Below are 25319 nucleotides of genomic sequence, written 5' to 3'. Positions count from 1 at the left end.
CTTCAACGCTAACGGAGTCCATGTTGCTGATCATGTCGTTCCTGACAGGCTCAGCCCCACCGACAATTAAACCCAAAATGTATCGTGAACCCGAAAAAATAGTAAGCATTTGATTCTGCCTTGCCAATTGCTCCGGCCCAAACTAGACTCCACCAGAAATATATTACTATGGAGTAAAAGAAGTAAGCTTCTGATAATTTACTCCGACCGTAACTATAAACGTATTTATAAATCCCAATCGTTCCCACCCACGATTTCCGGTCATAAGTGGGCATCTATGAGAGAAAACGGGATCCTGAGCAACCCCTGATTTGACATTTATCATATAAAACCACATACGCAAATATACCAATCGCCACATCTACCACGATGCTGCTTCCTACTCTAGCTTTGTTTGTCGCGGTCGCCCTCCCAATAACCAGCGCATATCCCATCACTGGCACCTTCGTGAACTGCCGCTCGGGCCCCTCAACCAAATTCGACGTCGTCAGATCCTACGTACTGGGTGACGAAGTCACCCTCACCTGCCAAATTGCTGGCGAAACCGTCACTGGAGACTATCTCTGGGATCTCACAACCGATGGCTGCTATGTCGCCGACTACTTTGTAAAGACAGGCACCGTCGGCATGGTCACGGAAGCGTGCGCTCCCATCGACGGCCGCTCCTCCATGAACGGCCCCATCAGCCGCGATGAGATCCTTGCCCGGGGCCAAGTCTGGATTGATCTCCACGTCCCGTACTCCCAGTCAGCCGCATACCCGGACCCAGCTGGAACGGATTACCGTACCGACTGCTCGGGTTTCATTGCCATGGCGGTGCATGCCTCGGCGCCAGGGGAGTCGACCGTCGGGCTCATTGATATTGGTACGGAGATCGCGTGGGAGGACCTACAGCCTGGTGACTTTGTTGGGACACTTGGCCCTGGGACGGGTGGGGATAATGGACATGTTACGCTGTTCCACTCGTGGGCTGATAATAGTAACACGACCTATAACACACTGGAGTGCCGCGGTACGGCGTATGGGTGCGTCGCTTATCAACGCCCCATCGGGTGGAAGGATGGCAGTTTCACCTCGAAGCCTTACAGATATATCCATGTGGAGTAGATTATAGAAGTAGCATTAGGATTATTATTGGACCAGTTTTTCCTTTTTTAAAGGGCTCGGATGCGATGTTGTGATTAGGGTTAGAAAATTGATTATAATCATGATTATTTAACGTATTTCACATACGAGTGATGCACACAAGCGAGTGACGCACCAAAACACCAAAAACGCGTTATCTTACTTATATGAACAATAGCACCACCAACTTAAGCTAAATCCTCTAATTAAGAGGGCAGGATACTTCTAGCTATCTAATTAATTAAACTAGGCTATATTTAAAGTATTTGAGCTGCTGTAATGTCATACGATGTCCCTAAAGCAACACTTAGACGACACGCTTATAGTATTACTTCTTAACGCAACTCTACCTCTAACTTATGAAAATTAACTTTATACGAAGAATTAGCTCTTGTTTAGTATATCCTTAACTTAGATTTATGTAGACTTCCACCCTAGCTGCAAGCTGTATAGGAAATAGTAGATCTTCTACTCCCTAAACAAGGTAAGAGCCCTATTAGGAAGAACTAGACTACTAACTTTATTAAGCGTTATATAGAAATTAAAGCAAAGTTTAGTTAGAAGTATAATTATCAACGAGTAAAATGTAAAGATCTAAAGATAATTAAAGAGTAATTGTAAGGATGTCTTGTGCCTTAGAGCTGTTATAGTTACATATTAGGAGCTAGGGCGTATAAACTAAGTTAGACTCGTTTTAGATACTTAAGGGTATAGACTTAATAGGTTCTACCTTCATCTTTTTTGTATCCTTCATAGTAGACCTATAGGATTGTACCGACTTCTATCCAACTTGCACTCCTATATGCCACTTCTCGTGATACGGTGCCCTGTGTCCTTACAGGTTAGACGTGCCAGGGTTGTGATTTAGCCACAGGTACAGCGCTAAGAAGGCGGGATGGCGCAGTCCCTGGCACAGTTGCCCCCCCTGTTCGGCCCGCGTTGATCAGAATTCGCGGCCCGCCCCTCACTATGCTGCGCATCCACTGATCCAACCAATATAGTGCCACCTGCACCCCATGGTCCTGATCACACCCCTCGCCCAATGGCCTCGACGGTCATTCCCCACCCGATAGTATCGATGAACGCTTACCAGCCATTCAAATGAGTCTCGCTTTCGATCCCCGCGCGCCTGAGACAGTGACCGACGAGGTTCGCGATACCCTCCGGCCAGATCCATGGCTCGTGCCAACACTGACGATTATCTCTTGCGGAATGGATCTGTCTCTGTGGCTGAATTCTTTCCCAACTGGGCTCGCGAACTTTGGCCCGTCCATCCACTCACTAACATTTTCCTGCAAGTCCTTCAACGCAGTCATGCATACCGTTGCTGGCGAACGCGGCGTCCAGTAATATTGCAACATTACGGTTTGTTGCATGCATAACAACAATAAATCCGCGCAGCACGAGGCTCAGTTACCTTTAATAACGAAGGGTAGTCAGAACTACCGCTCCAGAAATTTCACTCATCCACCGTCCGCTGAAATACTGCCTCAATTACACCATAATATGGCTTCGCCTTGGCCGATATTAGTTGCACTTACACCATTAGGAGTTAATGCCGCGGAGCTAGATGACTTCTCGAACAACCTGGCGACAGACTTAGGCCCTCTCCTCACGCTTTTCGGCGACGCTGTAACGAAGCAGTACCTCAGTGAGAGCACATCGTTCTTGGATTACTTCATCTTCGCAATGGCTCCAATTGGAATCATAACTGCAATTGTCTCTGTGATCCGCGTTTGCGGCAGCACCGCCTTGCGCGCATTCGTTGGCAGGGCTCAGGAAGGCGACGGAGCTATCGAGGCAGAGCTCTGTACTTCCACCAGCCGAGACGTCTGCGAGCTTTTCAACAAGGGCGGAATTGCGCGAGTCCTGGGCAGACCCAAAATCCTGGAAATCGTGCAAGTTCATCATGAGCTAGATCCAGAGCCACATCGAGGAAGGGACGACAAGATGGGCATTTTTCTATTTCGTGACTATCTCGAGAATTATCCAGATGGAGAGTGGGAAAAAACCCAACGACGCTGGCCTTGGCTGAGAACGAAAATCCCGCATCCCTCAAAAGCTGGATCCACTAGGGAGACAGAGATTGATGGACATTCGTCCACACAGGCATTTACATCACGATCGACTGCCGTCTTTCATACTCTTCGACGCCGGATCAGATCTCGCTCAAGTAATTCAGGCCACAGAGACGAGGAAAGTCACATGGGGCTATCAAAAAAGAGCATTTCAAGTCCCAACCTTTCAATCAATATTGGCATTGTGAAGCTGGAGTGGTATTACTTTTATGCTCTTGCCGCCTTGGGCTTCATTCTTCAAACTGGCGTGGTGGTCATGGCTGGCGTTCTCTCACTGCGCTTGCAGTGGACAAAGAGCGGAGCGCCTGAGGCAACCCGGAATATCCGTTTGGCTATCTCAGAAAATCCAGCCCCTGTCATGTTCATAATGGGTACGACTTCCATGTGTGTTGGGATGTTTTGGTGTGCAGCTCTCATTGGTCAAAGCACTCGCGAGGACTATTACCAACGAAAGAAGCACTGGGAGCTGAAGTCTGGCTGTAGACAGAAGCGCAAACCGTCAACGCTGTTCTGGCTACAGCCAGGGAGCCAAGTTGTTGGCGACCAAACTTTCGATGCATTCGCTTATTCAGATGGTGCAGACGGATCAAAGGATCGCCTAAACAAGTATACTACTTCGCAGAAGATTGAACTAGACAAGTCTCACACTTATGCTCTTGGGGCTATAACCCTCACGCTTGGAGGGTACATAGTTCAGTTCATCGCGTTAAGGGGTATGAGTGCTTACGTCTCTATCGCCCAACTCGGGATCATGCTGATAATGAGCTTTTTTCGGGGGTGCTTGCGCATGCAACGCCTTCAGAAAACCGACAATAAGCTTGGCAAAATCCCGGATAGCGTTGTGGGCCACGAACTAGACTGGCTCGCCTTTGAGATCGCCGAGGGAGGTTCTACGAAAACCTCGTGGGAGTTCACAGGTGAGGCGCATATTTGTAAATCGCGTTCGGCCGCGGAAGACCGCCAGGCAAACTCTTCTCACGAGCTACTGCTCCGATATAGAGTTCGACTTGCCCGCCTAACAGGCCATCAATCTTCTCATCCCTATGGGTCACTTATTTGTCAAGACTGGCAAGAGGATCAGGTCGCAGTCCGAGGTAAATCTCGAGAGCTAGCTCGCGCACTGTGCGGCGCTGTTGAGGTGCTCATTGGCAGGGCCAATAACCTGGCAAGTGTAATTTTCCACATTGGAATACAGAGCGGTGGCTTGCAATCATTCGTCGAGGTGGTTTTTGAACCGCCGAATGAATCAATCCTGAGCCACTGGAGCATTGATTCGACAAGATTAGAGGGTATTCTCGGGCTCTGGCTCTGGTCATGGCAATGTTCAGGTAAAACTAAAACTACTACTATGGACTCAGACATTGCGCGGGCAGAGTTGGACCTATGGATCGGCGACAATGATATCCAGGTCTCCAGTCGAGTTCAACTTGCAGGCACACCAAAGCGACTCTCGGAATTCTGTCAAAAACTTTACATAGCAATTATTGCCGCTCTGGCGGAAGATAGGAGGAATCTCGGCAAAGTAACTTGGGAAGAGGTCTCGGGTCAAGTACGGTGGAAGAACGACAAGATATCCGACATGGCCACAGCGTTTTCCAACAGCGGTCTAGGATCGTATTCTGAGGGGTTCGTGTGCTCGCTACGGGCATCAAGGGAGTATCTAGAAGTTCCTAAGGGGAAAGCCATGGTGTACTCTATCATCAAAGCGAGTACGAAATTTCGGAAAGATGGTGAGTGGTTACGAGCTGAACTGTTGCTCAAGTGGCAGTGTGCGCATTATCGTTCACAACGACAGGGGATGTCAGAGGATCCAGACTTCTCGGCCGCATTGACCGCGATAGGTGAATTCTATCGCTCCTCATTTCGCGATCCAAAGCGAAGGGTTGGTGGATATAAAGGGATGAGATGGATGATCGAGAAATACGGACTAGAACCAGTAGACCAAGAAATCAAGAAGATCTTGGATAGCTATTACGAGATCGCCTTTCGGATTTCAAAGGTCTACAATGACAAGGAGTTTGAAGACGAAACCGAGCTTCAAAACCAGGAACGGTTAAGAGAGGAGATGGATTTTCTCAAATGTATTGAGTTTAAGGACAGAGCTTCTACTCTGTACCAATTGTGCTTTATTACAAGCAAGGCACTTAAGTCTGTCGAACTAAAATCAGCGCTCCCTTTAGCAGCGCAATATGGCTGGAATGAAGTTGTTATTGCTCTTTTGGATCTGCTCGAAACTGTAGATAACCAAGACACAAATGGCAGAACGGCACTTTCATATTATGCAGAAGCAGGAAGCATTATAATGCCAAAGATGCTATTAGAGCATGGTGCTTTCCCGGATCTAAAAGACAATAGAAAGCGTACTCCCTTATATTGGGCGGCGGGGAACGGACATACAGACGTGGTCGAGCTTCTCCTCGAGACTGGAAAGGTTTATACGGACTCTGAAGACGCCGATGGCCAGACGCCGCTGTCGCTGGCTGTGGAGGCTGGGCACGAGGCGGTAGTAAAGCTGCTGCTCAAGAAGGGCGCTAAGCGAGAGGTTAAGGGTCGCAGTGGTCAGACGCTGCTGTGCGTGGCTGTGGAGGCTGGGCACGAGGCGGTAGTGAAGCTGCTGCTTGAGGAGGGCGCCGAGCGAGAGGCTAAGGATGATTATGGTCGGACGCCACTATGGGTGGCTGCGCAGGCTGGGCACGAGGCGGTAGTGAAGCTGCTGCTTGAGAAGGGTGCTATGCGAGAGGCTAAGGATGATAATGGTCAGACGCCGCTGTGGGTAGCTACGCAGGCTGGGCACAAGGCAGTAGTGAAGCTGCTACTCGAGAAGGGCGCTAAGCGAGAGGCTAAGGATGATAATGGTCGGACGCTGCTGTGGGTAGCTGCGAATGCCGGGCACGAGGCGGTAGTAAGGCTGCTGCTCAAGGAGGGCGCCGTGCGAGAGGCTAAGGATCATCATAATCGGACGCCGCTATGGTGGGCTGCGCATGCCGGGCACGAGGCGGTAGTAAAGCTGCTGCTTGAGGAGGGCGCCGTGCGAGAGGCTAAGGATTATGATAATCGGACGCCGCTATGGGTGGCTGCGCAGGCCGGGCACGAGGCAGTAGTGAAGCTGCTGCTCAAGAAGGGCGCTAAGCAAGAGGTTAAGGGTCGTGGTAGTCAGACGCTGCTGTGGGTGGCTGCGCAGGCTGGGCACGAGGCGGTAGTGAAGCTGCTGCTTGAGGAGGGCGCCGAGCGAGAGGCTAAGGATGATTATGGTCGGACGCCGCTGTGGGTGGCTGCAGAGGCTGGGCACGAGGCGGTAGTGAAGCTGCTGCTCGAGGAGGGCGCCGTGCGAGAGGCTAAGGATAATGATGGTCGGACGCCGCTGTTAGTGGCTGCGCAGGCCGGGCACGAGGCGGCAGTGAAGCTGCTGACGCCGCTGTTAGTGGCTGCGAATGCTGGGCACGAGGCGGTAGTAGAGCTTATGTTATAATTATCAATCGCTATACCCACCCCGCCGCCACTATGACAAGAGTTTCAATTTTATATTCAATTAGTCTTCCTTTAGAGTTCTAGAAGTTAAGATAATCATGACGGAACTCTAAACTCTATGAGGTTCTATAGTATTTGTCAACTGTGGCAAATATCATTGTAATTGGGAAAAGATGCTAACTGGCTGAAACAGATTATACCCGCTGGACATGTGGGCATCACTGCTGGCCAGTCTCTGCCACTCCTGTCGTTCCTGGCCTTTCTATTTCTCCTGTCTCGCACCTAGAGAAGAGACGGTTAACGAAGGAATGATATGTTTCCCCTACACTGGAGGGGGTGCAATTGCACAATTTAGGATAGCCTCGGTGAGAATTTGCTACCATTAGCACAAACATCCAGATTCGCACGACGTGTTGAAGTGCAAAACCCACGCATTGTAAACGTGAGATCGTTTCACTGATAGCGAACTAATGTAGACGCAATTATAACAGAAAATGTTGTCTTGTTAGGAGCTATATATGAGGGGTGTGGGAGAAGGTTAGCTCTACAGCACTTTATCAGCGCATGCATGTATTAAACAAATCAAAGCAAACATCTGTCCGCTGCTGTACAAGCGTGCATGACTGGGGGGTTGTCTTCACTCGCTAGGTTCGGGGGCTATTTTCCTGTGTAACCACACCATTAGATTAGATTCGCTTCTAATGATAGAGGCCAATAGCAGGTATTACCAGATGGACCATGGTACCATGTCCCAATATGCTTCAATTATATGCACGCACAAGGCTGTGGCTGACAATGCCACCTCACGGCTATGGTCGTAATTGCGTCGTCTTAATAATAATATGTTCAAGCCCGGTAACAATACAATTCCTTCCATGTGTTAGGAAACCTGACTATGGAAGCAACAATGTGGGGGGGTTCCACTACTCGCTCACAGTTGCGGAAAAGTATTGATTCCCTCTACAGGAGACATAAGGTCCCTGAGGCTCCGACGAAGAACACTATCAACCCGGAGACAGATCAGACTCGGAGTTTGACCTTCTCGCAAGAGAAGGATATTGCAAGTAATCTAGCATTCCTATCAGCCACGTCAGATGATAGCCGCAAGATAATGGCTGTTTGCGTTGAAGAATATAGCAGTGGGGAAGGGATTACGATCCGGATAGCATCTAATAGCGGAGACCTATCAGCAGTTAAAGCCGGTTTCATAAAAGTTGGGGAAATACTAGAGCAGGCTGCGAGACGAGGTTAATAAGATTTCAAGTTATCTCCGAAAGCGAACTAACTTTTTGAAAGGGAACTCTGAAGTTGAAGACATTGATGCTCTTCTTCCCCAGATTGTTATTCTAGACATGCATCGGATCTTATCAAGGCTACGATCACGGCACTCGAAATCTACAAAACAACCCTTTATCACCCAGCTGCATAATACGATTAACGACAAGTCTTTCAAATCTACAGCAAACTTAACTAATGGAATAGCAGACCTACAAGACTTATTTACTAGGCTAGAAGACATTCGCGACATCAAGACTGAGATTAGCCTCGCACATAGCCTAATCCGTGATATTTTGAGGCAGACCTACCACCTCATATCCCCCGCCGATCTTAGCCTCCTTCTCAAAGACTTAAAGATAGATCCAACCTTAAAACCCTATCTCCTCAACACCCTCGGCAAGATTAGCGGCTACTATTCCGCCTCCTCCTTTCTCGTCCGCGCCGCTAGGAACAAGAAATGCCGTGTATTTCAGACCATCGTCATCGAGACCTTCCAGATTGACGTCCCCCTTTCTCTAAAACAGGACCATATCAAAGTACACGCCGAGATCCAGCTCCTTTTCTTCTATGAGCTACACCCGCATCTCCCCCGGCCTCGAATAATCTGCTCCAGCAAGAGTGCATGTTACCTCTGCAACCTCTTCTTTAGCCTCCACGACGTATTCCACATACACCGGAGCCACGGCAGATTATACGAGAAGTGGACATTACCGGACTGGCTACCGATTCCCGAACCGCGCCGTGCTGAGCTTGGAGTCCTGGCGACGCAGTTAGACGGAGCTCTTAAGGCCAAGATCCGAGAAGGATGCGATAAACACGAGTATCCGACTGAGAGTGTACTATCGATACCTAGGCAGTGGACGCCATCGACTAGCTCTAAGACTTCATCCTCCCTAGCTTCGATATCAACAATCCGGCCACAACCCCCTCTACACCGAGATGGAAGTCTAGATGGTGTACTTTCGCAACTGAGCTCGATGCCTCCTACCCCACCAAGGACACCACCATCGCGCATCCCTTCTATCTCGGGGGCTCAAAATAGAGCCCGCGAACACAGAATAGAATTCCCAACTACCACCCATCCAGTCACCATCACCCTTGCTCAGCTCCCCTATTCCCAACTCATTACCCCCACGACACCGCCGCTGTTGCTACATCTTAACAACCCCCGATTAACTCTTGATTTCGACTTTCGCCTCGCATCACCTTGCCGGCTGGTACTTACGCATGTGGACGACATTACCGCCCCCGTGGTAGACGAGGAGTATCGCACCGTGGATATTGAGGACATCCCTACAGAAGCGGAGATGCAGGTTAGCCGTTTGAGGGGCAAAGAGGTAAAGTTCCAGTTGCGAGATGGCGGGAAGGAAGGTGTGTGCGTGGAGGTTATTTGGGGTGTGTTATGATAAGTTAATAAATTTTATGATTTCTCACATATACTCCAATAAATAAAAAATGATACACAATAAATTCTATGATTTTTCATATATACTCGTATAACAACGATATAATTCAGCCACCCTATAATTTTTTCCCAGTATATATAATCCCCACTAACTTACCACCCCAACCCCCCTACACATCTTTCCTCCCACCCCCCTCCCCCACCCCCTCACCCCCCATATCCTCCCTCCTCAACAGCGGCCCCTCGTCAACATCAACATCATACCCCTTCGGCCTCTCCGGCACCATCCCAATCAATACCACCAAGCACGGTACCAGCGCCACCAAAAGCCCACAATTCACATACAACGCGACCCTCGGATCCGCCTTCGCATTGGAGTTGACCGCGTACGAGACAGTCTGTCCTAGGGTCTCGAAGGCGCGGAAGAGACCCCCAGTGCGGGCGGAGGACTTGACGTCCGTGGAGAAGGTGCCGAGGATCCAGTAGAGGGAGAGTTGGGTTAGGTAGCCGGTGGAGAAGATGATGAGGTAGGGGAGATAGGCTTCTGCCCATTGGCGGGTGTGTCTTGGGGGGGGGATGGACGTCAGTATCTGGGGGGTGTTGTGGTAGTTTGAGGGATGGGGGGATTCTTACAGGACATAATCGAGGGCTGCTTTCTCAGTGCCGAATTTACTGTATTCGATGCCAATCCAGATGAAGCACCCAACTTGCGGTATGAGCCAGATCAAGACCCCAATCCAGGCGCGGTGCATCTGGGACCAGCGCTGTTGATCCATGAGTCGGCCGTAGGCTACGACCATTGGGATTGTAATGGTTGCTAGCGTTCATTAATTGGAATGGCTGTTCAATCCATAACGTGAGAACTTACGAGTTATGAGAGACGACAAGGCGCGTGCGCGCACGCTGAAGTGCAGGGCGAGGTAGGTTCCCAATGTGCCACCGTAGAAGAAGGAGTAGAAGGCGGGGAAGAACATGAGCCAGGTCTGAGGACAGTGTTAGCTACTGTATCAGGCCCGTGAAATGGGGGTTTTAACCTTCTTATTCTGTAGATGCTTCCATAGAGCTTTGAATTCCGCCGCCCAAGAAATATCAGTGGAGGTGGCGGCCTTCGACCCATCGCGATGTCGGACTTTAGAGGTCGGCGAGAGCATGAATGCCCATATGGCACCGGTGCATTCTGTTTCATTCCGTTAACATTCTTTTACCTGTTCGACGTGTTGAAATTAAACTTACCAAAGCCAACGAAAATAAGGTACGTAGACCACGCGATCCCACCAGCCGAAGACCTCTTATAATTCGTGTAAAAATTAATCGATCCTCCCACAATACTGCCAGTATTTCTCATCGCGGACCAAATGCCTAGACAGGACGCATTAGACTGCCGCCCTCCTATAGACGGATGCAAGCATACCAAGAAATAACCCCCTATCATTCTGATCCGGATACGACAACATAGCCGTCGTCTCCGCCACATATAAAAACCCATCAAACACCCCTCCAACAACCTATCCCCATGTCAGCCATTCATTCATTCATCATCAACCACACCCCCGCCCCCAGCCACTTCTCTCCCCCCATACCCCCCCCCCCTCCTTTTTCTTCCCCCTCCCCCAAAAAGTCAAACTCACCCTCGAAACCAACAAATACCAATCCACCCCCCACCGCGCACTAACATAATACCCCGACCCCGCCAACGGCATCGCCAGCCCCGCCAACACACACGCCCACCTAATCCCCAGTTTATTGATCAGCGGCCCCCCACACAGCGCGACGAAGAAGCCTGAGGCGGCGTTGAGGGACGTAGCGAGGTTGGCGAGGAAAGGGGTCGAGAGACCGCCGCCGCCCAGGTTGGAGATGGCGTCCGACATGGCGGGGCCGACGAAGGAGAGGCTGTTGGGGTTAGTGGGGTGGAGAGGAAAGGGGGGGAAGGATGGGAAAGGAGGAGGGGCGGGGGGAATAAGCTTACGCGCCGAAAAGAATCATTTGAAATAAAACGCTGCGGTAGAACCTCGTGAACTTTGAGGCGCGGAGGTAGGAATCGTCGATTTCGACTACTTGTCCCCATTGTATTTTCACATCCGACTCGTGGGTTTCCTCAACCGCGGAACTGACGACTTCATCATCCTCGATGCGGGAAATCTCATCGCGCGGGTGAGTAGCCATATCGTGGACAAGAAGCTAGGAAATGAGGCGCCTGCAAAAAAGTAAGGGACGAGAGAGAGACGGAGGGAAGGATTTGTTTTTTGTATGGCTGGCTGCACGGCTAGATATATCCCAACGACCCCCTCGAGGGAGAGAGAGAGGGAGGGAGCAGGAGGAAAAAATAAGACAGGGAGCCACATATTTGAAGACTCTGCTTCATGCAGGTGCTCCTGCAGGTGAGTAGTGCACATCAGGGTTCACTGCCCGACGCTATGGGAAGGAATAATCATCTCGTCCCCGTCGCTGATGCTTCACACACCTCAAATCCCCTCTCGGTGTCCAATGACACTCCATCTAATTCCCATTCCCCCACCCCCTCTTCGTCCCCTACCTCCCCCGTCCTCCGCTCACGGCCGGCTCGTCGCGCGGCCCGTTTCCACACCCCTAGAATTCCTCTTCCCATCCTAGCTGATCCCGTGGGATTATATGCGTGAATTCGCAATATCCTGTCACCTTTTGTGGTTTCTATAGGGTCAACAGCGCGGTTGTGGCGGGGCAGGTGTAACCCGGCGGGTATAAGTGGGAACGAGCGCCCAACCACGACGCCGGCCCGGGTCTGGTTTGGAGGGGTCTGCTTACAGTAGGAGTTCAGGAGCCGTGGGGGGCTCGGGCGGGGAAACGGTAAATATCTGTTTACGCACACAGGTTGATGGGGGTGTTATTTTCTTCCTTGGATGGGATGGGATGTTCATGTGTCGTTGGAGTTTGTTCGAGGAATAGTGGGGTTGTCGGTGGTGATATGACGTTAGCGCCGCTTTGGGCAAGGAGGGGAGAGTGTGGCATTTACCGCGGATAGAAGGCAAGATACGTGGATTTAAAGACGTAATCTCTGCAGCTACGTTACTATATCTCTTAATGATCCCATATTTTGATTTGAGGTTATAGCAGTGTGTACGGCAGCGATGGTAAAAACGGCCAAAGGAGGGGTAAGAGGGGCCCAAGAAATAGGTGGGTTAGAACACCCTTTACAACAAGCACGACACTTTACAGCAAGAGCAAGCCCTTCTACACAACTGTCTCACAAGCAAAACGTACGATAAACGCAGATATAAGCTCAGAACATTCTGTAATTCTCATATATACCCCCCACCCCGTATGCAACCGCCTCCATGCATGCACCCCTATCCTTATCCTTATCTCCGAATCTCCCATCCCATCCATCCCATCCCATCCCATCCTACTATAACCAGACCAGACCGACGCAGCAACGCTCAAAAGAAGCAAGCAAGATATAGCATTCCACCCTTCCTTTCCCATTCCACTCCCTTCATCCTTCTCCGTTTCCATATACCCATCGTTATAATCCTCTTATCCCACCCATCCCATCCGTACCATCTCGACCGACTCAGGTCGGTTCCCCCAGCTCCCCATTTCCCGTCCATATAACCAACCAACCCCAATCCCCAAAACGACAAAAGAAAAAAAAACGCCTAGAAAACGCCGTTTCTACCCCCCCCCCGGATTCCCAACCGAGCCCGGCTCCGCTTTCGAGCCAGGTATTATGTACTTCCCAATCTGATGATGTTGGAGTTGCGAGTAGAAATGTTGAATGAAAGTGTGTGGTGATTGATGTGTGGTTGGTATGGCGAGACAGTGGTTGTGTCGTGTGTAGTGTGGAGTGGTGGTAGAAGTGGTGTCGTCTTCAGCGGACTCGAGCGTATAAGCCTCGCGCAGACTCGATGCATGAAATCATCTCGCTCTGCCATATTGACTACCACCCCCCCCCAGTCCATCACCCTCAGCAGTCGACCAGCCAGTTACAAAACAATAGATTCCTTGAGGCCTTCTTCCCCCTCTCACCTCCTAATCTGCGCCTCCAACTGCGCCGGCGTCGTCCCACTCGCCCCCGCACTCCGATGCCACGGGAAAAACCTCCCCATCCCCCCCCCACTCCGTCCTCCCGTCCCCGCCAACGCACTCTCTCCCTCCCCCCCCGGCCTAGATCCCGGCCACCCCCGTCCTCCCGAATCTCCAAAGCGCGCTGGCAGGAAGAAACGTCCCCGTACCCGTCCGTCTACCCACGCGCTCCCAGGTTGTTGCGGGAGATTAACCCCGCGACCTTCGGCACGTTCGCGGCGTCTGCGTTCACGCTCGCGGGTCTCGGCTTCTTCGCCCTCGGTGCGGGGCTTGGGGATGTAGTAATCCGCCTTGCATAGCGGACAGCAGGCGCGACGGCTGGTTAACCACGGATCGAGACACGTGGCGTGGAAGGCGTGGCCGCAGGTGAGGCCGCGGACGTCGTCGGTGGGTTCGAGGACGTCGATGCAGATTGCGCAGGAGTCGCCTGGGTGGTCGAGGAGGGCGGGAGGGAGGACGTGGAGGTCCTCGTCGTCGGAGTCGTCGGAGGGGTGTTTGGGGTCGTAGTGGGTTGCGTTTGTGGCGGTGGAGGTGAGGGTGGCGAGGTGGGCGGGGTCGGCGGCGAGGTGGGTGTTGGTGTCGGTGGTGGTGTCGGTTGGTTTCTCAGTTGTGTCGGTGCTGAGGCGGGGTGCGGGGGCGGGTGTGGTCGTTATGGTGGGTGTTGTAGTTGCTGTAGGTGTTGAAGGCACTTCTCCTACCTCCGGTGCGGTGTCGAAGTGTTTCGTCGACGTTGGGGAAGTTGGCAGGACGCCCTCTGCATCTCGTACTGTGGCTGGTCTACTCCCAGCTGGTGCTGACACACCCCCAGCTGTTGGGAGTCCCTCGTGTGCGCGTGCAGCTGCCCAGTCCGAGTACTTCATCTGCGGGAAGCGCTCGTTGACCTCGTCTACAGTCATGAGTTTCTTCTCGCGGCGACGGCGGTGCGGGCGGGGGTGCACCGGCTCCATGGAGATGGGATCGAGGTTTTCGCCGCGCGCGAGGGCACGGTTACGTGCGTTATAGCGGAAGCAGTATTTTACTCCTACGATAATCCTGTGGCGTGTTAGCAATCTCACATCATCCCACGTCGTCATCAAGCGGCTAATATGGACAAAGACAAAGACATACCAGAGATTCGTGAACACAACGCCGAACCCGAGAGCCACAAAGAACAGCAGCGGCGACTGCGAGTTCCCCCCCTTATCCTGCGGCGGCGGCGTGGTTGCTGTATCCGCTGCGGCTGAGGTGGTAGAGGTTGCTGCGCTGTCTTCGGCGGCTGTGGGCGGGACAGCGGCGCGGACGAGGAGACCGACTGTCTCGCGCAGGACGGCGTGCAGGTGGGAGGCGTCAACGGCCATTGTCGCGGCGGTCGGGCGCGGTGCGACGCATGTGCCAGACGCGGCGACGGGAGGAGCTGTCGGTGTTGTTTGTGGTTGTTGTGGTGGTTGTCGTCGGTCAGGCTGGGATGGGTGATGTGTTGTGGCGGGTAGGCCGGTTAAAGTGGATTGAAGCGAAGGCCCAGATCAGGCTCTGTCGGGGTACGTCGTCGACGGGGTATCTTGGAGGTGATGCGATTGTGAATTGATATATTGTCGTCGTCGCGGTGGTGGTGGGCGCGTACGAGCGATGAAGATGGGTGAGTTGGTGGTCTGGCGGGAGGTGAAGATTGTTGTAGGAGAGTGGTTTCAGTTGAAGCAGTTTCAGTGGAGAGTTAGTAGAGTAAGAAGATGGCGGTTGTGGAGCGGAGTGGAGGCTTGGCCGTGCGTGGGTTGGGGTGGTTTAGATTTTGGCTTGGGTGCTTGGGTGTGGCCGCGGCTGGATCGGGATTTTGCAGTGTTTTGGTACTTGTGGAAAGTTAGCGTTGTACTTTGTGGATGCTGATTGCCACAGCCAAGGCTGGGGTCGTATTTTGCGAATCTGGATGGATTTTTGTGGTTTGTGGTTGAAGGTAGAGAAGGTGGAGAAGAGTACATACATACAGTGCAGTGTATAATGCAGTAGACGGTGATAATCGACGACGACGACAGAGAACTCGCACCCTACGTGCAGCACAGCGTGGAGAGAGAGAGGAGGGAAGTACTTGAGGTGTTTGTGTGTTTGTATGTTTGTTGTATGTGGTTTATGCGTGTATGCGAGTATGGGTGTATGCGTGCATGCGAGGTATTTGGCGGTGTCGTGTGCATGAACCAATATAGTAGCAGGTAGTGACACGGTGAAGCAGTGTTTGTGTGTTGATATGTTTATTGATTCACGATAGTTGGTGATGGAGGAGGGTGAGGAAGGAGGGTAGTAAAGATGGAGAAGAGTGAAGGTAGAGAGTGATTGTAGAGGATTGATTGACAGGGAGAAGAGGTGAGAGGGACAAGAGAAGAGAGGGATAGAGGGACAAGAGTGATGAGGAGGGGCTTGTTAGGGATTAAGCATTCAAGGCAGGCATGAGATGAGGCCGGGGATGGGATCGATATAAAGGAAGGCGGGTAAGGTAGGTATGTATATGTATGGGAGTATGTATGTTGTAGTAGAGCGGGAGAAAGTGAAGGTAAGGTATAGCTATAGGTGGTGAGGAGAAGTGAAGAATGGAGGTTGGAGAAGGGAGAGATAGATAGTATAAACCACAGTTTACAGTAAAGAGTATACAGATACAGACCACACAGTATTGTATCTAGTTAAGAGTCCGGTATGTATCCAGTAAACAGCATCGTGACCGACGACGCCTGATATCGTATCGTCCATCGCACATCCATCGTACAGCGCGGAGATGTCGGGGTACATAAATGATGGCGAAGGCGGCGCGCATACATTAGTTACATGCACACACACCACACATGCCAAGTTACATCCCTTCCCACCCAACCACCACCCATCCCCCAAGTACCCATTCACAGCACTCGCGTCTGTCGTCGCCTGTCTGTCTGTCTAGTCTAGTCGGATAGCTGTAAGGGGGTACACGCTCCGGTTTTGTACACATCACGCAGCCTGTGAACCCAGGTGGGTGTCTCGGGCGGATGAACCATAGTACTACTGTACAGCTAGTCGAGTATACAAACTGGATACGTATCGCCATCCACAGAGCAGCATCCACAGAGCGAGGGTTCAGTCAGTCAGTCAGCGTGGGAAGATGCCGTCTGGGTCAGGTTTGTGTACAGTTGGTTGTATGTGTGTGATACCGAGTGGTTGTATGACATACCGAGTACGAAGATATCTATCTTTATCCTCGAGGGTGAGAGAGATCTGGGTATCGTGGTATTGTGGATGCTGGTACGGTAGCACGGCAGCAAGCACAGCACGGCGGTATCAACGGCATCAACGGCGTCATTACTGATTAATCCGCGTATACAGTATACAGTCAGTATATAGGATATAGTCTGCATACAGTCTTCTACACTACACAGACAGATATAAGAGCGTGACTTCAATCTTGCCACCTTACACACTCCTCTCTCTCTCCCGCCATCCTCACTCACTCACCTCACAAGGAGCACAGTACTCCATCCCCATCTCCATCCCCCAGCTTGGCGGCATTACTCAAATATTGAACCCTTCCCCAGCCACCAATCCCTTCTACCCTCTTGGCGCCGCCATGTCCGTGCCCCCTCAGATCCCTCACGTCCCTTCCCCTCACATCACATACAGTTACAAACCCATCAGCAATCGGCACAATCCCATCCCATGCGATCCCATGGTCTCGTACGTATATCCCTCTCATACCATACCATACACATACTAGACACACTTTGTATCCCCGCGCATCCGTCCTCACACACAACTGCGCCCCATCAGGTGACGACGCGGGGACCAGTGGTCGAAGCGGACCGCCGCGCCATCCAGCCAGCTATCCATCTAGCATCTAGCTATCCATCTAGCTATCCAACCAGTCTTTCCTTTCCTTTTTCTTACTGTACTGTACTGACTGTATTGTATTGTATACTTTCTATTCTTCTACTCCCGCCGTTTATCCGTGGAGAAAAGAGATACCGACCATACCGACCATACCGCAAGATCCTGTACTGTACTATACTATCCTCTACTATCCCCTACGTATCCCTCCCATCCAATCCTCCATCCCCATTCCATCCATCGATCCTTGGCACATCACCCCGCATCTACCTATCACTCCCACCATCCAGCATCCACCGCCTAGCCCTTCTAGCCCACTAACCAACCCCTCCATCCAGACAAACCCCTCGCATCCCAACCACCCACCCACCACCACCATCTATCCACACAAGCAAACACCCAACCACCACGACCACCACCAAACTAACCCAAACTAACCCACACCTCCAAGCTTACCTATACGTACTGTAGATCGCCACCCTAGTCCAGCGTACTGTCGTGTACTCTGGCTAGACCACGCCCAATTATATCACCGTGCATGCACCTACACCACAACCCCCCGCCCTCCCGTCGTCCCGTGTTGAGAATCGTCATGGCCGTTGGGGGTGTCGATCTTTGGGGGAGTCCGTCCGCGGAGGATGGCCATTTTGAGATGGATGGGAGAGTGAGTGATGATGATTGAATAGCTTAGTGGGTTGGACTGAATAGGGGGTGGAGTCAGATAAGATGTGATGGCAGGAGTGGGGGTGGTTGATGCGAGTTGTGATGGCGGGCGGCTGGACTATTACAGATGAGACAGGAGACAGGATAAGACGTGACGGGAGTAGACTGGATTGCGGTGGGAGATGCGAGTCGTGATGGCCGGAGTGGAGTGGGCGCAAGGCGCAAGACAGACACTATGGACATGACATGACAGGACAGGACCAGAAAAAAGACAATGAGTGAATTTCTACACCACAAAACCACGCAATACCTGCACCAACGGCGTGAACTGCTACTTTTGCACGGTGTAAGTGAGTGAGTGAGACATTATCATGCAGACCGTTCGGCGCGGGGATACCATACTGCAGTAGCTACAGCTATAGCTTCGGGGAGGGTGAGACATGGAGGGAGCTTGACGTTAGGTGAGGTGAAGTGAGGTGAGGTAAGGGAGGGAGAGACAGCCACGAGCTACGGATTTTGGGGTTGGTTTTGATATCGGATGAGCTGGTGTGGTGTGGTGTTTCAGGTGTTGGGTTGGGGAGGTGGATGGGAGGGTTGTGTTGGAGTTGGAGTTGAGTATGGATGGGGTTTTAGAGGGAGGTAAGGAGGGGAGGGATTTGATATTTGATGGCTGGGTTTCAGCTGGATGTTTGTAGAGGCTGTACTCCCATTGTTTAGATCGATTCAATTCCCATGCCATAACTCACATCACTTCGACCCCCCATCATGATTGAGACAGCCACGAGATTCTGTTTCAATATTGGACGACACGACTCTTTCATCTCATCTCCACCTCCACCTCCACACTCCCCCCCCCCCCCAACCCCTCTTCTACATCCTTTCCCCCCTAACATCCTCCCAACTCGCCCCCCACCCAACCACCCAAACCATCTCCAACCCCGTCCCCACGATCCTCGCCATCTCCACCCCCTTCTCATGGATCTCATCATGCTTCCCGTCCGCTGGGAGATACACCGCCTGTCCCTGTCCGTCCTTCTTCGTCGCTTTGATATGCTCCAGCATATCCGTACTCTGTTCTTTCTCAACGTACTCGTCGTCATCAGAGTGTGAGATTATCAGAACCCCCGTCTTCTCCCAGAGTTTCACCCCCGGAGATGCAATAGACGGGGACGCAGCGCTCCACGTCTCCTCCTTGTCCCCAAAAGCCGCAACGACGAATTCACGGTAGAAGGGGTGCTTATTCCGTTCCACTAGGGATGGGATATCATAAATTCCCTCCGACCCCAACATCCCCAACGGCAGCGGCAATTTCTCCCCCCCCTCCATCGTCTCGGGGAGTTGGAACGCAAGCGTAGCCCCACAGCTATGTCCCACCAGCAGATACCTCCCTGCAATCCTATACTTCTCCTCCAGCAACAACAGCGCCGCCGTCACGTCGTCCAGGTGCTCGGGGTGTCTTGCAGCTCTGCTAGAGTCCCCAGCGGTGCTGGGGGAGGTGGGGTGGGAGGGGTAGGGCGAGAGGCGGTAGTTGATTGATGCGTAACCGGCGATTGGGGAGGGGGGTTGTGATTGCGGAGCGTTTTGGGAGAGGATGTCAATGGTGAGTTTGAAGCTTGTGGAGTCTATGAGGGGGTCGCGCCAGGCGCCGCCGTGGATGAAACTGTTTGTTTTTTGTTAGAACTCGGAGATAAAGGGGGGAAGGGGGAGATACATACACCATCCAAATTCCCTCAGGACTGCTTCCATCTTGATTTGTTCCAGGAAGCCAAACATCAAGAGTACTCAGCGCCGTCACCTCCTCCCCCTCTCGATAGCTGTGCCTAACATGCTTCAGCGGCATCTCCACCGCCATCATAACAATTGCTCCGTAAATACGTCTTTCTAAATCCCGATCCCCCTCTCTTTTTTATAAACCGACTGTCTGTCCCGACTATCCGATCTCTCGTCACACACAGAAGAAATGAAATAAAATTGAAATAAAATGAAACCCTCACATCTGTACGCTCCCGTTCGTGGTCCGCTGTCACAGAGGTTTATAAATATGTATTTCTGTACCTCTCCCCCGCACCGATGGTACCCGCCTCGCGAGTGACGACGGATGTAACAATTTCACGTGATACAAAGCACGTGATTTATTCGCTTGAACACAGAAAATGGGGGGCTGAACGTAGGTGACCCGAGCATCCCCCCAACCTGAGCTGACCCACCCTACTTTTGGAAAAAATTCAGCTGACCCCTCTATAAATAAATCCTCAACTTCTAACCTTCCACCTTCTGTTAATAACACTACTAAGTCTACTGCTACCTACTACTACTATAACAATAGCGCCTATAAAGCTTAATGATAATGTATAAATACATTACTAATTGATTAATAATTCTATAGATAGCTATAATAGGTAGCCTATAAAGTCTATAAACTCCTTACTAAACGCCTACTTAGAATAAAGCCTTTTAGTAAAGATATAAGTTTAATTCTAGCTTAACTTTACTTTTAACTTTATATTAGGTTTAATATATTACTAATACATTATTAATATATTAGTAATATAGGCTCTTTATTATTAGATCTAGAGAGCTCTTTTATTATGAGGACATTATAATAGAATAAGAGAGATATAATACTAAGCTAATAGATAATCCTTAATTCTAACTATATAAGGTTAAGGTAAGTAAAGTCCTCTAATATATTATTAATATATTCCTAATACATTATAGTACTATTATAGCTATACTAGGAATTTAAGAGCCTACCTTACTAGCTCTTATAAAGTAAAGCTTACTAAAGTTTATAAAGGTACTAATAGTACCTACTATATCTACTAGTCTACTAGTTAGTACTATAGTTAGTACTATAATACATTTTTAATACATTACTAATACATTATATAAGGTTCTTTAAAGCTACTATATAAAACTATATACTCTATATTAAAGCTAATAAGGAAGGTAAGGCTATCTCTAACTATAGTAATAATAATACTACTAGTACTCTATCCCTTATACATATAAAGAGTATGCAATTCAATTATTTCCGATTTAACATTTTCCACTTTTAAACTATCGTAAAGTACCATTACATTGCGTCAGTCAACTCGTCTCAAGCAAACATCTCGGCAGTGACATCCTTCGTATACGCCCAAATCAGCGACGAATAGTCCGAGCAAAACGACAAGCCAGAGTAATATGTGCTTCTCTTGCCCTGTAGCGCGTACAAGTCTCGATAAAACCCGTTCCGGACGTCCTCGACTGACACCCGCATCGTTGTGGGCGTGTGGTCTCCATACGCCACGATGGTGGGCTCTCGGATGGGGTAAGTGCCCGCCATGCGCTGAATGTCGGCCAGGACGAGGTTATTGGCATCCTGCTGCGTAAAGTTGCGGTCTCCGACGATCTTGCTGATGTGATAGCCTGGAACGCCCATGTACTCGAGCTCCCACTGAAACGGTGGAATGGGCAGGCTGTAGGGTTGAGTCGGATCGAGGTTGGCGACGTTGAAGTTGTCTGGGATGCCGTGGTTGGTGATGAGGGCGACATAGTAGGTCTTCCAGTCCCATTTCCGGAAGAGTCGCTCCTCGGTCTCGTTAAGGTCGAATGGCTGCATGTTGGCCATGGTTGGTGGAATAGTAACAAGGAGCTTCTTGGCCTTGATGAGTGTGCGGGCGCCGGTGGTCGAGTCCTGCACTCGGACGCTTACTCCGGAGTCAGTGCGATTCACTTCGATGGCAGTCGTTTGATAACGAATATTATGCGAGCCTAGAACTGCGCCAGCGCTGTCGTAAATCTTCGCCATGCCGTCTCTCGGTTTAACATAACCCCCAAGCAGTGCGTTGAGATGCGCAATGCCGAAGTTCTGGAGCACGTAGAGCAGCGGAGTCTCGAGCATCTTTCCTGTGTTAGAGGAGAACTGGAAAATGAGGTTAAGAGCACCTTCTAGGGCGTGATTCTTGACGAAGTCGCCAAGCGGCTGCAGCAGTACTTCCGGGATGGGATTCGGGAGGTTGTAGAGTCCACTGCTCAAAAAGTTAAATTGCTCTATTGCGGCCCGCCAAAGCAGCACCGCTATCGTAGTGCTGATGATGTTGTTGTTGGGAGGAACCTTCTGGCCCGTCTTGAAGTCGACGTAATCGGTCAGTGGAGTGGCTGGGAGCAGCGGTTCATACTCGACATCAAGCCGCTTTAAAAACTCCGTCGAGACAGTGTCACGGAACACCCCCTCAACACCATAGTTGATATGGCTGCCACCGGGGAGGTATTGAGTTACTGAATGCCCGCCTAGCCGGTCCTTCCGTTCGACCACGACAACACTGTGCCCCTGGTCCTTAAGCTGGATGGCAGCATATGCCCCTGAAGCACCGCCCCCGATAATACAAACATCGCGAGTGATGATCTCCTCGGCCGCTGAGTCTGTTGACAGAGAGTTTCCCACGGCGGCTGTTAACGCCGCAGCGCTAGCGAAACGAAGTGACAGAAAGCGCATAATGGCAATAGAGAATGAAGACTGGAGACGATGATATTGCCCATAGTGTCGCAAAGAAGGGGACTAGAGCGGTGTTAAATAATCCAAGTTTGAAACATTTTCTCCTTAAGCGGCCCTTTCTGGGTGGCCTGGGAGCGCCACTATTAACGAGTCTTAGGATGATCACAGCGATCAAAGTCCTATGACCCACTTGTAGCCAATGAGAGTCAAACATTAGGCAGAACAGCATAGCAAAAATTTGGTTACGATCGCTAGTAATGCAAAATATAGCAAAAGGGAATAGAAAAGAAAAGGAAGGTAGGAGGCTAGCATATCGAGAGGACAAATCGCATGTGGTTGTAAGGCTGAAGCAGCCAACGGTCATTCGGGGCGGCCCGTAGCCTGCCGTATAACGGTTTATACCATGCATGTATGTGCTAAACCAGAAATGACTTACCCCATTTAGACTGGGACGCCCGTGTGTCAGCCGCCATACGGGCGTGCCAGCACGGCGTCTGTCGCAGTCTAAGTGGCATGGTGGCTGACACGCCGGCCGTTAGACCACTCTCATCGTGACCTCGTGCTAGAGACAGGCTCGCAGGACGAGCATCCTCATCGCTAAACTTACTGCTGTGCTCAGCTGGAGTGGAGACCCCGAGATTTGCCGAATGATGAGAATCGCCGATCGCCTGAGTTGATGAGAATATTCACCTCTGGATGATCTTCTAGACTGGGAATGGCCATCGCATGGCTCTGAGATTGATCTCTTGCATTTTTGTTCGAAGCTGTGAAGTGGGGGGAGACGGGATGACATGTTCGCTGTGTATGAAAGGGTCCAAAACCGTACCTGACAGAATCCGGATGAATGGGAAAGAATAGGCGGACCTCAAGCCGAGCAAGATGAGAAGGTCGGCAAGACAAGTCGCTGCGAGTTCGCAAATTACCGTGACGTCGCGAGCAATCTGCATAAGATCAGCGAAGACCGCAAACGTAATAAGCAACAATAGGCTCGAGAATTTCACCAACTATCCGAACGATTTGCGTGAGCCATTATGTCGACACACATTACACATCCAGCATCATCCTCGGACCTGACCTTTGTGCGTAACAGTGTCTCGCCTGTCGTGCCACCAAACTCCAACGCGATGCCTATAACACTTTCGCAGGAGGAAAACAAACACCAGTTCATGGTTATTATAGTTAAATACAGACTTCATTATACTGTAATTTATCTGTGCTTAGTCTCTATATCACCTAATCAACTAATAATCCTAAGTCCTTGACGTGCATATATAACCAAAGTGCTAAATAAGCAAAGGTGCTAAAAAGCAAAAGTGCTAAAATATCGCGACTACCCTATAAGAATTGTAATCTAGATCGTGGTGTTTGATTTGTGCGTTTGTCGCCCGCCTAATCGGACAATGGGTGTGCCTATGGCTGCTGCCGCTTTGAAGTTTCATAAAAGAGTACTCTCTCCTCTGACTACGCCTCCCTCCCAGCATTCTCGCACCTGCTGCGCTCACCGTAAGACGCTTGGTCCTTCCACCCCTTCCACGCTGCATAACTCCGCCTAACGAATCTCCCTAATCTTGCCTTAGTGAACCTAAAACCCTACAGTAGCAAAGAACGCATTCATAGAGCCATAATCTCAATTTACGCCCTTTAATGACTATTCTTTCTATGATTTACCCTTAGCCCCTTCGTCTGTTATCGCCTTCTACCTATCGTTTTCTCATCTTATTAGGAAATAGCCTATTTTGTCTTCCTTCCAGTCCTAGCAGCTGCTTGTCATAATCCGTTTAATTTAAAAAAGAATAGTTACTCTTTTAAGTGTTAGTAATAGAAAGTAAGCTAGAATTACAAATAGAGTTAGTAGCTGTTATAGCTCTAAAACAGCTACTATAGCACTTATTCGTTAAATCCTAAAGACTCTCTACTATTATAAAGCTAATTAGTTAAGCTAAATTGCCTATAGACACTACTTTCTTAACATTAAATAGATCTACTAAAGTTGTTACTACTACTTAATTACTTTTACTATTAGTAATTACCTATAACGCTAGGTCTTAACTTATAAGACTTATAGAGGTTTCGTTACGTTGGTTTACTTGACAGAGGAGGCAGGGGATCAGACACTAAAGGCTTTTGTAAAACACGTTATAGTATATAACAAAATACTATATTGAGTTGAGCACGAAGCTCCTATCTAAGAACTATCTATCTACTTATATAGTAGCATCGTGCTAAAGGGAATAGTTAGAATAGCAGACTCTCTGACTATTCTTACTATTCCTACTAATCTAAATCACGTGTGTGTCCTATAAGAGGTGCTACACTTATTACAGGTACCGATTCCTATAGGTGCTTTCCTAAGGAGGCACCTTGCTCTATACAGGTGCCTTTCCTAATAGGCACCTCTCCTTTACCGGGTACCTTCTAAGAAAGGTACCTTTTCCTAAAGGTGCCCTCATTAACTAAGCTACCTACAGTCTCTGCGTCCATTTCCTGCTGCTAATTAGCCATAAGCTATTTTACCTTATTACTCTATCTTATAGTATATAGGTTGTATGTTTTAGCCGTAACACTTTACTCTACTAAAGCTTTTATATAGATGTTAGATTAAAACCTTTATATAGATGTTACGGCTAAGACATGCAACTAATATGCCGCAAGATGGAATAATAAGGTAAAATAGCTTGCGGCTAATTAGCAGCAGGAAATAGACGCAGAGATTGTAGGTAGCTTAGTTAATGAGGGCACCTTTGGGAAAAGGTACCTTTCTTGGAAGGTACCCGGCAAAGGAGAGGTGCCTATTAGGAAAGGCACCTGTGTAGAGCAAGGTGCCTCCTTAGAAAGGCACCTATGGGAATCGGTACCTGCAATAAGTGTGGCACCTCTTACAGGACACACACGTGATTAGATTAGTAGGAATAGTGAGAATAGTCAGAGAGTCTACTATTCCAACTAT

The 25319-nt window shown here is 50.1% G+C and overlaps 7 protein-coding genes across 7 annotated transcripts; 3 read left to right on the top strand and 4 right to left on the bottom strand.

The window, feature by feature from the left end:
- The first annotated feature begins 221 nt into the window (after positions 1-221).
- On the top strand, positions 222-1243 carry VE01_03946 (uncharacterized protein). Its single transcript, XM_018273425.2, has one exon. The coding sequence runs from the start codon at positions 370-372 to the stop codon at positions 1105-1107; it is 738 nt and encodes a 245-aa protein (XP_018131706.1). The 5' UTR covers positions 222-369; the 3' UTR covers positions 1108-1243.
- Positions 1244-2163: 920 nt separating this feature from the next.
- VE01_03945 (uncharacterized protein) lies at positions 2164-6672 on the top strand (the record flags this gene model as incomplete). Its single annotated transcript, XM_018273424.2, has 1 exon — positions 2164-6672. Exon 1 carries the CDS (start codon positions 2500-2502, stop codon positions 6670-6672), a length of 4173 nt encoding a protein of 1390 aa, XP_018131665.2. The 5' UTR covers positions 2164-2499.
- Positions 6673-7475: 803 nt separating this feature from the next.
- On the top strand, positions 7476-9355 carry VE01_03944 (uncharacterized protein; the record flags this gene model as incomplete). The annotated part of the gene is made up of 2 exons (XM_018273423.2): positions 7476-7918; positions 7968-9355. Exons 1-2 carry the CDS (start codon positions 7567-7569, stop codon positions 9353-9355), a joined length of 1740 nt encoding a protein of 579 aa, XP_018131666.2. The 5' UTR covers positions 7476-7566.
- Positions 9356-9524: 169 nt separating this feature from the next.
- Positions 9525-11844, bottom strand: VE01_03943 (uncharacterized protein; the record flags this gene model as incomplete). Its single annotated transcript, XM_018273422.2, has 8 exons — positions 11321-11844; positions 10983-11244; positions 10766-10859; positions 10588-10713; positions 10389-10531; positions 10223-10337; positions 9988-10171; positions 9525-9918 (listed from the first exon to the last, which is right to left on the bottom strand). The coding sequence occupies exons 1-8, from the start codon at positions 11515-11517 to the stop codon at positions 9525-9527; spliced, it is 1515 nt and encodes a 504-aa protein (XP_018131726.1). The 5' UTR covers positions 11518-11844.
- A 765-nt stretch (positions 11845-12609) lies between these two features.
- VE01_03942 (uncharacterized protein) lies at positions 12610-16094 on the bottom strand. Its single transcript, XM_018273421.2, has 3 exons — positions 15368-16094; positions 14521-15236; positions 12610-14445 (listed from the first exon to the last, which is right to left on the bottom strand). Exons 2-3 carry the CDS (start codon positions 14748-14750, stop codon positions 13353-13355), a joined length of 1323 nt encoding a protein of 440 aa, XP_018131677.1. The 5' UTR covers positions 14751-15236; positions 15368-16094; the 3' UTR covers positions 12610-13352.
- Positions 16095-18762: 2668 nt separating this feature from the next.
- Positions 18763-20048, bottom strand: VE01_03941 (uncharacterized protein; the record flags this gene model as incomplete). The annotated part of the gene is made up of 2 exons (XM_018273420.2): positions 19608-20048; positions 18763-19552 (listed from the first exon to the last, which is right to left on the bottom strand). Exons 1-2 carry the CDS (start codon positions 19745-19747, stop codon positions 18763-18765), a joined length of 930 nt encoding a protein of 309 aa, XP_018131724.2. The 5' UTR covers positions 19748-20048.
- An 878-nt stretch (positions 20049-20926) lies between these two features.
- VE01_03940 (uncharacterized protein) lies at positions 20927-22683 on the bottom strand. The gene has a single exon (XM_018273419.2). It carries the CDS (start codon positions 22370-22372, stop codon positions 20993-20995), a length of 1380 nt encoding a protein of 459 aa, XP_018131725.1. The 5' UTR covers positions 22373-22683; the 3' UTR covers positions 20927-20992.
- Positions 22684-25319: the final 2636 nt, after the last annotated feature.

Source organism: Pseudogymnoascus verrucosus, assembly GCF_001662655.1.
Source record: "Pseudogymnoascus verrucosus strain UAMH 10579 unplaced genomic scaffold scaffold_14, whole genome shotgun sequence".
Lineage (NCBI taxonomy): Eukaryota > Fungi > Ascomycota > Leotiomycetes > Thelebolales > Thelebolaceae > Pseudogymnoascus > Pseudogymnoascus verrucosus.
This window is presented reverse-complemented; position numbering and strand designations above follow the sequence as displayed.